The sequence below is a fragment of the Panicum virgatum genome, chromosome 4N (genome assembly GCF_016808335.1).
Source record: "Panicum virgatum strain AP13 chromosome 4N, P.virgatum_v5, whole genome shotgun sequence".
Taxonomy (NCBI): domain Eukaryota; kingdom Viridiplantae; phylum Streptophyta; class Magnoliopsida; order Poales; family Poaceae; genus Panicum; species Panicum virgatum.
In genome coordinates this window covers 1,293,617-1,307,953 of record NC_053148.1, presented here as the reverse complement: position 1 = coordinate 1,307,953, position 14,337 = coordinate 1,293,617, and the positions used below count along the sequence as shown (strand labels likewise).

The window sequence follows — 14,337 nt, the reverse complement described above, 5'->3', positions numbered from 1 at the left end:
AGTTTAGAATATTTTAGTATGTTTTGAGATAATTTTTGCCATTTTCATCAGATATGATGAACTGTGCCACTGGCTGGCTGCTTCAGTGACCAAACATACAATGAATTCAAGTATGCTGAATGTAGCAGCCAAATGTAACGTACACCCAAAAAAAATCATCTACCAAGACCAGGTGTATATATATTGCTCCACAAATATATAATGACACAGCCTGACATGTACATGAATTGGTTTCCAAACCATGCTGTATATAGTCTTTGTTATATCTACTGCATAGCAATTAACTGTAAACAAACTACACCAGATGACAAAACTGTATGAAGGCGACGCACTGCTGCTGAGTCTGTGTGACGATACTAGGGGTAACGCCGGCGTCGCGCGCGGTGGTGAGATCGGCAACGCCGCCTCGAGCACGAGAGGAAGAGGAGATAGGTAGGTTTACTATTGTCTTCTTCGATCTTCCCTTCCTGGTTCACGAGTGCTTACATATATTAGTCTGGCCTCTGGCCCAACAATACATGGCTTATCAGCCCATAACGGCACGCAGGCCCAGTAGCTGTGACATTCCCCCGTTCTTGAGACGCAGCTTGTTTCTTGAGACGCAGCTTGTCCTCAAGTTGCTGATGAAGAACCCCAGGACTGTATCTTGAACAGATTCTCCCAAATCGCCCAAGAGGTAGGCCAATCTGTCCACTGCACAAGAGCATAAGGAGTGACAGAATTACCGATTTTCCGGAGACATACATCTGTTACCTGAGGTTTCTCTGAAGCAATGTTCATGGAAAGGAGCTGTAGCTTATCATCAGGTGATACTTCTGTGTCTGGTGCTATTGCTTTCTTCAGTTGGGATACATGCACCACTGGATGAATTTGGGATGCTGCTGGTAGTTGAAGCTTGTATGCCACTTTACCCACTCTACAGTATCAGATATGGCCCAAAATATCTGAAACTCAGCTTATGGTTAGATCTGCGATGAACAGACTGTTGAATGTGAGGCTGTAGCTTGACATAAACCCAATCACCCACATCAAACTCCCTTTCGACTCTGTGCTTGTCTGCCTGTGCTTTCATTCTCTGTTGAGCACGCAACAGATTTTGCTGTATGGCTTGAGTCATTGCCGACCTCTCGTTGAGCCACTCCTGCAAATCAATCACTGAAGAGGCGTCTGCAGGAAGGATTCCAAAATGCCTTGGAGAGTATCCATAGAGCACTTCAAAAGGTGTTTTTCCCAAGGCTGAGTGGTAAGTTGTATTGTACCAGTATTCAGCCAGGGACATCCATTGAGACCATTTAGATGGGCAAGCTTGTACCAGACAACTCAGATAGGTTTCAAGACACTGATTAAGTCTCTCTGTTTGGCCATCGGTTTGTGGATGGTAAGAGGAACTCATGTTCAAGGTGGTGTCAGTGAGGCGAAAAAGTTCTTTCCATAATGTGCTAGTGAAAATCCTATCCCTATCTGACACAATCATAGAAGGAAGACCGTGGAGCTTGTAAATGTGTTGGAGGAATAGTTGTGCTACAGATAGAGCTGTATATGGGTGGGCAAGAGGTATGAAATGGCCGTATTTGGAGAAATTATCAATGACTACAAGGATGGTGTCATAAGATTTTGATTTGGGCAGCCCTTCAATAAAATCTAAACTGATTGTGTGCCAGGCTTGGGAAGGTACAGGCAATGGTTGTAAAAGACCAGGTAGTCTGCAATGCTCAGATTTAGCTTGACTACAAACTTGACACTTCGCTATGTACTGATGTATGTCAGATTTCATGTTTGGCCAGGAGAATAGGGATTTTACCTTGTGGTATGTGGCTGTGATGCCGCTGTGACCACCCAGACCACTAGCATGAAGTGCAAGGAGCACTGCTTCTTGAGCCTCCTTATGATTGCCCGGCCAGACTCTGCCCTTGTGTTTGATAATTCCATCAACCAAAGTATACCCTTTGTCATTAGCACCTGTAATGCTGAGTTCAGTCAAGAGTTGCTTGGCATTTGGGTCTTGATGATAACCTTCCATCACAATTTCCAACCACCTTGGTGTACTGGCAGATAGAGCACATAACTCTGATGTTGTGGATTGTCTAGATAATGCATCTGCTGCTCTATTTTCGCTGCCTTTCTTGTATACCAGTTTATACTGTAAGCCCAACAGTTTGATGAATGCCTTTTGCTGCATGCTCTGGTGTATTTTTTGCTCTCCCAGGTGGATGAGGCTCTTTTGGTCTGTTAAAATAGTGAACTCCTTGTGTTGCAGGTATGGCTTCCACTTGTCTACTGCCATGATGAGGGCCAGACATTCTTTTTCATAGGTAGAGAGAACTTGTGCTTTAACACCAAGTGCCTTACTCAAATAAGCTATTGGGTGGTTGTTCTGCATGAGTACTGCCCCTACTCCTGTAGCCGAGGCATCAGTTTCAATGGTGAAGGGCTTTGTGAAGTCTGGCAGTGCAAGTACAGGAGCTGAAATCAATGCTTGTTTCAGAGTGTCAAAGCATTGTTGGTGTTGTGAAGTCCACAGGAACAACACCTCTTTCTTGAGTAAATCAGTTAAGGGTCTACTAATGATTCCATAGTTCTTGATGAATTTCATGTAGTACCCAGACAAACCGAGGAAACCTCGTAACTGTTTGATATCCTTAGGTATAGGCCAATCTGATACAGCCTGGATTTTAGTTGGATCTGTAGAGACTCCTTCAGCACTAATGATATGACCCAAATATTCCAATGATTGTATGGCAAAAGAACATTTGGATTGTTTCTGCAGAAACTGATTGTCTTGTAATATTTGGAAGACATTCTGCAAATGTTGAGTGTGTTCCTCTATAGTTGGGCTATAAATGAGGATATCATCCACGAACACGAGCACATATTTTCTCAGCATTGGGGCAAAAATGGTGTTCATGATGTGCTGGAATGTGGCTGGAGCGTTGGTCAAGCCGAATGGCATCACTCGAAACTCCCAGTGGCCATGATGTGTCTTGAAGGCAGTTTTGTGTTCATCCTCTGGTAACATACGGATTTGGTGGTACCCCGATCTCATGTCAAGTTTGGTAAACCACTTTGCTCCTCGTAATTCATCCAACAGTTCATCCACAATAGGCAAGGGGTACTTGTTTTTCACTGTTATGGCATTGAGATGTCTGTAATCAATGCAAAACCTCCAAGAACCATCTTTTTTCTTCACCAAAAGTACTGGTGAGGCATAAGGTCTTATGCTTGGTTGTATGACTCCTTTGAGCAACATCTCCTTAACTTGTTGTTCTATCTCATCTTTTTGGGTGAGTGAGTATCTGTATGGCTTGATATTGATTGGTTGTGCCCCTGGTAGTAATTCAATGTGGTGATCCATGGATCTGCTTGGAGGTAACTCAGATGGTTCACTAAATAAATCTGCATGTTCTTGCAGTATAGCCTTTATAGAGTCATGTACTTGGTGGCTGGGTGTGCTGGTTCGGGATATTGGTGATAGTTGCACCAGTTGGGCTACTCCTCCCTTTCTCAGAAGGCCTCTGAGTTTCCTGGTTTTGATTTTGGGGCAGCTGGAGACACAGTCCTTGACACCAGTTAATGTGATTATTTTACCTTGATGAGTGAATCTAAGTTTCTTCCTTTTCCAATGCACCCACATGGGGTTACGGTGTTCCAACCAGTCCATTCCTAACACCATGCCATAAAATTTGAGATCTAGCACTCTTGCATTTGTGGAGAATGTATGCCCCTGGGTCCACCAAGTGATGCCTGATATCATTTTGTTACTTGTGATCTTACTGCCATTGGCTACAGTCACTTGGACTTCTGCTGTGTCTTCTTGGTTGTAACCCAATCTTTGTGCAGTAGTTGAGCTGATGAATGTGCTTGAACTACCAGAGTCTATCAGAATTAGTATCTCTTGTTTATCAATCAGGCCCTGCAACCTGATTGTTTTCTTGCCTTGGATTTCTTCATTGGCAGACCAGGACAAGGCCAACATTTCCTCATCACTGGAGGTGTCTTCCAGGTCTTGGTGTTCCTCACACACTTCCTCTGTGTTCATGACATCCAGTAATTCCTCCAGAATATGCAAGGGTACTTGATTGGGACATTTGTGAGCTCTGCCCCATTTGCCACCACATTTCATGCACAGACCTTGTTCTCTTCTTTGAGCTCTGAGGGCTGCCAATTTATCATCCCATTTTGGCTTGTTTGTAACAGTTGGAATGGATGCCACTGCTGTGTCTTGTGGTGTTGCGCCCAATACTCCTGCTGCACTCGAAGTTGAAGGTCTTGAGCTGAATTTGACCCCATCTCGAGTTGATTTAGTATGATACCTCTTATTTGAGGCTTCCAACAACTCCTCCTGCATGAGGGCCAATGATAACACGGCATCAACCGTTCTTGGTTTGTGTAAGGTAATAGCATTGCTAATGTTGTATCTAAGACCATCCAAAAACTTCTGAACAAAAAAGACATCATCTATACTGGGATTATGGACCAAGACTCTGTGTTTAGCCTGCTCAAAGCGTTCAGCATATTCCAAGACAGTGCTGGTTTGTCTAATGGTTAACAGGTCCCTCATATAGTTTTGATACATGTCCCTACCAAATTTGTGATCTACAGCTACACATAATTCTGGCCAGCTATCAACAGTGTGCTGAGCTTCATATGTTTGAAGCCAAAGTGCAGCATTACCCTTGAAGTTTATAGTAGCAAAAGGTGTCCATAAATGAACCGGGACAGCATACATGGAAAAATACTTTTCACACTTTTCCTTCCACAATCTAGGGTGTTCACCAGTGAATATTAGAAAATCAATCTTAGGCAGTTTATACTCTCTAGTGTAATGGGATGGTGAGGTATATCTCTTATCACTGGACTCAGGTAATTCAACAACACGGCTGGGTATGGATTGTTGTTGCTTACCCTTGACCAGGGTGAGATGGGAAGGTAGGACCCCCTCATCGGCACCCTGGTGACTGGAATCGACGCAGTGGTCGTTGGCCCGCCCCTCTCCCTCGCGCAACGGGGCTTGTGGCGGAGCAGAAAGAGAGACTGCTTCCAATGCCGTGATGCGCGAAGTAAGATCTTGTATTGATTTGCTCAGGTCGATGGAGAACTTTTCCGCATCGATGCTCCAGGTGTTGATGGCTTGCACTGTTTGGGCGATCTTCAATTGGCCGGTCTGAAGCGCCTTCACTTCGGAGACCAAGAGGTCGAGCTTCTCTTCCGCTGTGGTCATTCTTGCGGTTAGGGTTGGTGGTTTCCGGCCCCGTGGGCGGGATTTGAGGGGTGGTGGCGGCGGCTGCGACGGTGGCGGTGATGGGCTAGGGGAAGGTGGGTGGGACAACGGATTGGGTGGGGGCTGAGGGATAGTGGCGGCGGTGGATGCTAGCGCCAGGGTCAACTACTCCGGTGGGACAAGACTAGATCGAGTCGCCGCTGTGGGAAGATGGCTCTGGTACCAAATGTGACGATACTAGGGGTAACGCCGGCGTCGCGCGCGGCGGTGAGATTGGCAGCGCCGCCTCGAGCACGAGAGGAAGAGGAGATAGGTAGGTTTACTATTGTCTTCTTCGATCTTCCCTTCCTGGTTCACGAGTGCTTACATATATTAGTCTGGCCTCTGGCCCAACAATACATGGCTTATCAGCCCATAACGGAGCTGTGACAGTCTGTCTGCACCTCATTGAACCAAACTGCGAAATGCTGCGGTGGCTCAACAAATGGAGAGGGTTTGGGGGAAAGAATGAAAGAATCTGCACAGTTTTTTATTCATCCCGCTCAGGAAATGCTGTCAAGCTCAGGATTGACTGCCGCGGAGGGTTCGATGTTTGACAGCCGCGCGGCGCCTAGAAGTTGCTCCGGGAGCTCGTCGTATGTGTTTGCCTGCAGGTCCAATGCAACAGTAAGAAAACATGCAGCTGCCAGAGAAGACACTAAGATTGGATGGTGGAACCTGAAAGAAGCAAAGATTGTCTAAGGGGATTTGTTTACCTGGATAAGAAACGCCATGTCAACTACCAAGGTGGTAACAACACCAAACACCAAGCCCAGGACCCCATTGGCTACCGCCGATGAACCGATATCTACATCCACCTGCAGAATTGTCACAATGTAAGAACGTATTCGTTGTAGGTTTGTTGTCCTTGCAAAACCAAAAAGACTGCAATGTTCTAATTGATCAATCCAAACTCAATGGGACCGTGTACACACGTTAGAATGTGTTTTTTTCTGTTCAAATCAAATAAAAGAATTTGAATTGCGACTATATGTTTACTAATGTAGAGAATTACTTCTAAGTACTCAGGACCACGCAAATAGCTGCAGTCGACAGCCTTCCCCAGTAAGCAAGGTGTGCTTCCAACGCTTTGCCGCACAATCCAAGACCCCTGAGGAATTCAAACAACCTAAAATTAGAACGGCTTATAATAAACACCTACAGTAACTTTGCACTCCAATTGACCTTCGGAACAGATGGGATAAGCTTCAATCTGCTGTTCCGGAAATCATCATCGCCATCAGCAAAGCGCTGCAACAGTGATCCTTTCTTCAAGGAGCTCGAGACAAAATAAAGGACTAAGCTGTAATGACTTGATCCAGGAATCTGCAAGAGAACGTTAACTTAACCAGCAGTCCAGCATAACCTAAGTGCCGAAGAAAAATCACCAATAGGAAAAAAAAAGTGGGAGAAAGCCTTAGCTTATCATTTTCCTATTTAATTGTAAATACCATGTGGCCAAAGCGATAAATTTAAACCATGCAAAGAATATCTATCGCTTGTAAACTTTCACTATAGCATACTGCACCTGCTCTTATATGTAATGTTTATGAACTACGGTTTATGAAGCAATACAAAATAGGCATTTACAATAACACATGGAGATTGCTGAGCAAAGGGACCTTTTTTTTTTGTATTCTGTGTGGTCGCCTTTCTGAGAAAATACAGAGGCAGGACATAAGCAAATGAACAGCAAGGGGGGTGTTCGAAAATGAGCTTACTTGTATGTTTACGAGAAAAGTGAACATTCCCTTCTCAGCAGCAACCTACATAAGTAAAGGTTCGGTTATAATCATCATTGACGGAAGACTGTATTAGTTAGGAGTGGAACCAGTATTCAGTACACATTAGACAAACTGGCATATATGTTTGTGTTAAAATGAAAACAATTTGAAGTCACGATGCGTCAACCTCAATAGCATAACAGAACTGTAAGACATTGCCCTACTATCACTCTGAATCTGACCCTTTAATTTCATATATTTGTCAGATGCAATCTGATCTAGAACCAGCTAAAGCCTAACTATCTAAATGATACATAATCTTAATCTAGAGCCATCCAATAGTGTCCAGAGTTCTTTAAATTGCTTCACAATAATTTTTCTTTTTTGCGGCAAATGCGATAGAGAAATTGACACTTGTCATGTGCTCACTACTATGCAGGGTACAGCTCAATGGAATATTATATGAAAAAGAAAGATATTTTTTTCAAGAATGTGTCATTGACATAATTCATTAAGGAGAGAGTTTACACAGCAAAAACACTTGAAGAAACAGACACAGCGGGAACACAGACCAAACAACATTACACAATATGCGTGGACCAGCCACAGCCCATGACCTCCACAACCCTAAGAAATGCTGACCTACTCATGAGTCATGGCAGAAAGAAGTCCAACCAGACCAGCAAGCAAGCCCTACCCCAAAGCAGGGCTTCATCTGCAATCCTCCCGAACAAATCACGAAAAGGAAATATAATTGCTACCACAAGATTTGCGAAAATAGAGAACAACTATATCCATGTATTTCAAAGGACAATTTTGGTTCAACCAACTGTCCTCCAAGGTATTAGATATGGTCTTCTATTATTCCAAGTTCTGTTTTCCGGGTTAGAAACATGCACCTCATGTGCCGTGTAATCATGTAACAATAAATTGCAGAAAAAGCGCGCTGAGAATGAGATAAGAATGACCAAGACAGATTCTGACCTGAGCTGCACATCCTTTCCGCCTAGCAACATGATCCATACGTCTGGTGTCCTTAAACCAGTCAATAGCTACGAGCTCCATAAGGTACTTCCCTGCTGGTACCTGTAAGTCAAATAACAAAATACTAAGCCTTTGATTGCCTGCTATGCTTCAAAAAGAAGAGAAACTGATTGTGCCTCTTGAATGCCTAGACCTTTGATTTGTCATGTGGAAAGTTCTTGCTACGAACTTTAAAGATCTTGCTATCAGGTACTGCCCAACAGTTACGACTTTTCTCATTTGCATCCTGACGAATAATGCCCGAAAACCAAGACAAATCTATTGGATCTGAAGGATCACCAAAATATAATGGCAGAAGTGTCAGGTTAAAACATGGATAAACATTTGGCAACTTATAAAGTTATTATCAAACTACAAGAATGGAGCTAAAAAAGAAACAAACCTGAACTGTTAGCATCACTGTCAGATTTGGTAGGTTCTTCCTGTACAAGAATTGCAATGAAACTTTATTTGTGAAGTGACCAACAGCAAAGCGTTTGGCAAACTATAGAAATTGGGAGAATGTTTTAAGGCGTGACTGTAAAATAGGATGTTCACCTCCAAATCAGCTTGAGGAACTTGATAGTCATCATCATCTTCTGACTCTTCATCCACCATATCCAAAATTTTATTATCGGTTTGTTTGATCTTTGTTTCAGATTCTTGAAGCTTCTGGTCTTTCATTGAGACTGAATTAACCATGGCATGAATCTCTGGGATCCTTGGAACCGTATGAACTTCATCTGTTTGAGAAAAATATTCACGCAATCCTGGAAATAAATCTAATGTCAAATCCTCATGACCACAAACAATCAGGCAAAAGGGACATTTAGAGTCTTCACCGAACTTTATGAGCACTTCTATTACTGGTAAAATGATAGATAATCAAGATATCATGTAATTACAGGTAAATACCAGCAACACAGTTCAGCATCTGCAACAAAGAGTGGTACTGGAATGATGGAAAATAGTTCACGCCCCATCCCCTAAGATCAATTTGCATAAGGTGTTGAACTTGAGTGCGCGGTCTACCATTGAGGCTTTTGAGAGGAGAAATCTTGAAACCTCCACCTGAATTGGTAGGAAGTTAAGGGGAAAAAAGGAAGAAAAAAGTGGCAAACTTGAAAAAACAATAATAAGAGTAGGATTCCTGACAAGTAGAAGGCAAATTACTTTCGATAAAAGCTCTAACAAATCCTGGTTGGGGGCTACAGTTCTGATTTTCAGTAGATCGAAACAGCACGACTGCAAGTTTACGTACAAAGGATCAGAAGAGCACTCTCAATGGATGAGTAACCGGAAAAGAAATCATTCAAAAATTACCATAGCTTCCATCATCGTTGCGCCGCCAGTATCGTACATAACAAAGATCTCGAGGCCAGACTAACCTGCATGTTCACATAAGATGGAAGCAAGAAGATCCAAATCTGAGATACTGCAGTCTGCAATTAATCAATCTTTTGGAACAAATTCCTCATCGAGTGCTCAGATAATTATTAAGCAGCCAGCATCATTGTTTGATTTGTTATTTCAAGAGGATGTGCAATGTAATCATGCAAGTTGTTAGAAAGAGGCAACAAGTGATAACTGATAAGTAGCCGCAAGTGTAGTTACATTGAACACCAGTTCAGTTGTAGACGATGGTACAGTATTGCAGTATGGCCATCAACCTCTTCAACTAAACTTCCATATTGGAAGCTACAATCCCATCTGCAGAGTGGAATAAAGGATACATAAGTAATCATCCATCGGAGGATGACAAGAGAATAAAGCAACAGCACTTACTCATATCGTGTTACATCCATACCCATTACAAGCCCAAAAATGGCCTCGCATGAGGCTTCCACCACTCCGACAGCCCTCATTGCTCGACTACAGCTTCTTGTCTGCAAATGATTAACAAGGAACAAGTATTATCATTCTGTCAGAAATAGCAGGAGTTCCATACACTGTCCAACAGTATAGAGGTGAGAGAAGGTACATACAAGGTATTCAACCTCCACAAGTTCTTCAAAGATGCACAATCCTGCCAATGATAGAAAACAGGATACTTAGTCACAGTGTCACACAATTTGACTTACTCAAAGTGTATTCTTAAAGGAAGAGTCAATAATTTTTGTAAAGGAACTGTAAGCTTGCCATTCTGGCATCTAAGAAGCCTCCAGTTTTTTCTGGAGTAAGCCTGATTGGTGTAATTCTGATTAGACAGCCCAATATCAGGCTCCTTGGTCCAGTCAAGTACAGAATCAGGAGGGCCTAGCAAAAGAAAAGACAAATTAGATTCGGACATGTAGCCATAGATCAGTAAAGTTTAGATGAATAGAATAACAATGTTATAGACTTGTGTACCATTCCCTATAGTTGTCCGGCGGAGCAAGGTGGGCCGGGGCTCTTCTTCATCTTCAGGACTGCAGTATAGAACGAATATCCAATTAGCAAAAAGAAAGGACTGATATGCAACTATATAGGGAGAAAAGAGAAAAGAAAAAATTCACTTGCCCACTGTCATGATCAGAGAACGAAAGTGGTCCTCCAAGATCTATGTCAAAGTCCAATGAAGCAAAAGCTCTACGGTTTTTAGCTGACATACTATCCTGTTGCTGCACAATAAAGATCACCGATAGTTATCATAATGGCATGTGGCATTTGCAGAATATTTGCTGTTTGACACAATTTGACATTTAAGTCATCTGAAGTTCTGGTAAGTGATCGACCAGGTTCCTGATTATAAGTGTGTTTGAAATTACTGAACAAGAAAATAGCAAGAACCTTCAAGATTCTGTTTTTAAATACTATAAGCCATTCACTTGCATACCATGACCACTAAACAGGAAAATGCTGAAAAAGATGATTGTCATATCTGATCCTGGTTCATGTTAAGAAATCTCATATGCACACAAATAATTAGTTTTAAAATTTTAGTAAAGCAAGTCAAACTTACTGAACCTGATCAATCAGAAGCTCTAGTTTCCTCTTCCAGGCCAGGGCATCTTCAATATTATGTGCACCCATCTGGTTGAAAAGTGGAACATTAGCATAGTATTCATATCAATGATAGCAAAATATATATTGCCACAAAGAAAAGGTGGCTCAAGGATGAAAATGTCCAAGCTGCAGAAGTCTTGTTTTCATCCTGAACTACAGAGGTGACTAAAACATTTTATACCTACTTACCTAGTACACTAAACTTTCAAAATTGAAGCAAATGTGGGTATTAGACGCTTTCGTAGTTAAGTGATAAATGTTGGAATTATTGACCTCGGTCAAAATCTAATTGGGCCGAAAGGCCCAATCCTAGTTCAATTATTAATCCCTGTTAGTTACCTTTGATCGGAAGGCAAACTCAGCCCATTTAAGGGCCCGGCCCCAAGCCTACAACACTATATAACCAAGGGAAAACAAGGGTTTTCCCTAAGCGTGATTACTCACGAGATTAGCCGTCAAGGTTAGCCTATCTCCAACCTAACCGATCTCTAAGGTGCTGGAAGGTTTGGAAGCACGGTGCCCTCGATCTGCATCGACGTCAGCTCTACTTCTACAACTACGGAGGCAATAATGGAATCGAAAGACTCTGGTCAGTTTAATCTAATTAATTTTGCATTAAGTAATTAGTGATCATGATTAGACTAAGCTAAGATCCTGTTCATAGTTAATTAGTTCTAACAATAAATTCTTACTGTATGCCTTTGCAATTCCCTTTCCAGCATATTCTAATAATACAAAATAATTAGAAAAAACTCAACCATGGGGCTACACTCCCCCAGGCTTGGTTCTAGGAAGGTGCCGTGCTTTGAACCTGGGTACACAGACAGGAGTTTCAACGACTCCTAGAGTTCAACTCTCTAACAGGTTCACTACGAGAAGGTTGGCATAGTACAAAATATAAACAAAGAACAATTTTTGACAAGTGTGCGTAAAAGGACTCAACAAATCAAATTTTTAAAATTGCTCATTACAGCATATAGTCAGGTAGTTCTGAAACTGTTGAAGAGCTCGGCATTATAACAAACCGTGATTTGGTTCTCCTTTTGTTTCTTGTTGTAAATGCATAGGAAATAAATCATCTGCAAAAGTTAACAGGAGGAATAATGAGAAGACAAATAAGAAAACTACCTCGAAATTTCAAGTGGGTAATGACAGAAAAGAAAAATAGGTGTGTATCACATTTGTGAATAAGCTACGTAGACCCATCCTAGCGATACAGGCTACAGCAATTGCAGGTGATTTGTCTAAGTCAGTAAAGTGCCCTCCCATACATACAAACTTTAGCATTTCCTAAGATATTTTGCAAGGGGAAGAGAAAACTTACTTGACCATGATGTGTTTTGAGCCCTCTATCCTCGACTCTGCAATTTCCATCAATAAGAATTGACTTGAGTGGAATCTGCAAACCCACAATTTTCAGTAGAAAGTCAAAAAAAAAAAAACTACAGCGTGCTGTTTGACTGAGTGTACCCATTTTAATCATGAAACCATGACCTAGTATGAAACTGGGATGGATTTGATATGTTAAAAGTACTCTCATTAAGACAGAATCAACATGAATAAAGAAATAAACTTATTAGAAAGGGTTTGTATTTGATTAACGATAGTATTCTGAATCACAGAAATATGCATTACACTTATGGAAGGAGTAGCTTTACAGCTACCCTTATACTGAATGATTGGAACACTAAAAAAGTCTAGGCAGACCAAACAAGTTGCTTACATGATCAACTGAGGACCAAAACTCTGCTATTTAACAAGTGTGGCATTATTCAGCACTTCCTGGACTATATTGATTACTAAAGCATCTAATTATCCAAATTGTCAACAACAACTCCATCATCAGTTGGCTCTCCAACTCCACAGTTCATGATTGGCATCAGCTGGAATGATTCCTACATCAGAAAACAATTGTGCCCACCGCTCCAGATTCCAGACCCAGTCTCCATGCATCTCAATCTGGTCAACCCATCCTCGAAATTCAAAAAAACTGCGAGAGGGAAATCCCAAACACAAGCAAAGGAACTCCGACAGCAATCCGACCTTCAATGGATAACTCTAGTGACTAGAACCGCAGCCAAATTTCGCGACAGAGGAGGAGCCCAGATTCCATCAACAGATGGATCGCAGTTCTAACGAGCCACCACAACAGCAAAATTCAGAGCGTACGTACATACACCGCACGACGTACCATGCTGTCCCTGGGCTTCTTCTTGTAGTAGGCGAACAGCTTGTTGTCGAGGACGAAGTAGCGCATGTGGAAGAAGGACCTCCCGATCTTCCTCCGCCCGTGGCGCACGAGCCAGCCCTCGTGGCGCACCGCGGCCGGCGCCGGCCCCGGCCCCGCGGAGGCGCCCCTGGGCAGCTCCCCGCTCCGGGACATCCCGGCCGCCGCCGGAGGCCGCGGGAGCTCGATGCTCCTCGCGGCGTCCCGCCTCGACGCCGATGAGCTCAGCATCTCAGACGAGTCGTCTCGCGTCCCAGCTGCGATTCCTCCGGCCCCCTGGACTCGTCAAGCGGCCATCCACCGGTGGCGAGGCTGCAGTTGGCGGAAGCGGGAGACTATAGATGTCTTGGGGCCCGCGAATTGCGGGCGCGCCGCGCCGCTGCCGGAGTCCGGCGAGGGTCGGAGGGCGGAGGAGAGGAGGGTCCCGACCCGAGGCGGGGGGAGCGGGGGAAGAGGAGAGGAGGCCAAAAGAGTTTGAGACGGAAGTGTTAATTATTGCTACGATGATGAAAGTTGCTAGATCATTAATTAATGCTTTTAATTTTTTATATCCTTTTCTCTTTTCCTTTTTTTTCTCGTGTAGACCTTGTGTTTGACTCCAATTTACTACTGTGGTCTACTACTCACAAGATGACAAGAGTGGAGTAGTATTTACAGAGTTCTGGGGGCGTATCTGCATTTCTTGGAGTATGACAAGTTCTATGACCAGTTCTTCGGATTTGGACCTTTGACGACAATCAAGCACATGAGTGTGGTATAAAATGAAACTCGAATCTAGACGCCGGAGCAGGTGAAAAGATAACACAAGACTTGCATAGGTATGACCTTGAGATTTGTTTTGCCAAAAGGAGAAAAACCTACTGAATGTTCCAACCCTCCATTAAATTAAATTAAATACTATAGCAAGAGACAGAGATGTTGCATGTCATCTACCTCTCGCCCAGGGGCGAAGCCACAGTGTCTTTACCTGGTGCACATGCACCATAGTCAAAATCAAATTTCTAGTAGTTAACTCTATTTTTACCATGTAAATTATATAATTTTGTTCTAGGTAATGGAGAGTGCATCAGGGTCATTCCATTTCTAGCTTCGCCACTGCTCTCGTCCCAACCAAAGCAAAT

The 14,337-nt window shown here is 42.9% G+C and overlaps 1 protein-coding gene across 4 annotated transcripts; it reads right to left on the bottom strand.

Moving 5' to 3' along the window:
* Nucleotides 1–86: 86 nt before the first annotated feature.
* Nucleotides 87–13,702, bottom strand: LOC120670547 (protein ENHANCED DISEASE RESISTANCE 2-like). Of its 4 annotated transcripts, none has more exons than XR_005673244.1 (23): nt 13,181–13,702; nt 12,314–12,388; nt 12,015–12,068; nt 10,951–11,016; nt 10,504–10,598; nt 10,354–10,412; nt 10,144–10,260; nt 9,990–10,030; nt 9,790–9,890; nt 9,619–9,714; nt 9,328–9,392; nt 9,178–9,249; nt 8,920–9,075; nt 8,563–8,774; nt 8,408–8,447; nt 8,159–8,292; nt 7,966–8,067; nt 6,979–7,023; nt 6,443–6,583; nt 6,273–6,368; nt 5,974–6,075; nt 5,656–5,865; nt 87–347 (listed from the first exon to the last, which is right to left on the bottom strand). XR_005673244.1 is itself a non-coding variant. In XM_039950678.1 (22 exons), the coding sequence occupies exons 1-22, from the start codon at nt 13,445–13,447 to the stop codon at nt 5,761–5,763; spliced, it is 2,247 nt and encodes a 748-aa protein (XP_039806612.1). In that variant the 5' UTR covers nt 13,448–13,701; the 3' UTR covers nt 5,533–5,760. The 4 variants fall into 4 exon arrangements, 1 of the variants encoding a protein (XP_039806612.1); XR_005673243.1 differs by having other exon boundaries at nt 10,504–10,604; nt 13,181–13,701; XM_039950678.1 differs by lacking the exon at nt 87–347 and having other exon boundaries at nt 5,533–5,865; nt 10,504–10,604; nt 13,181–13,701.
* Between the last annotated feature and the right edge of the window lie 635 nt (nt 13,703–14,337).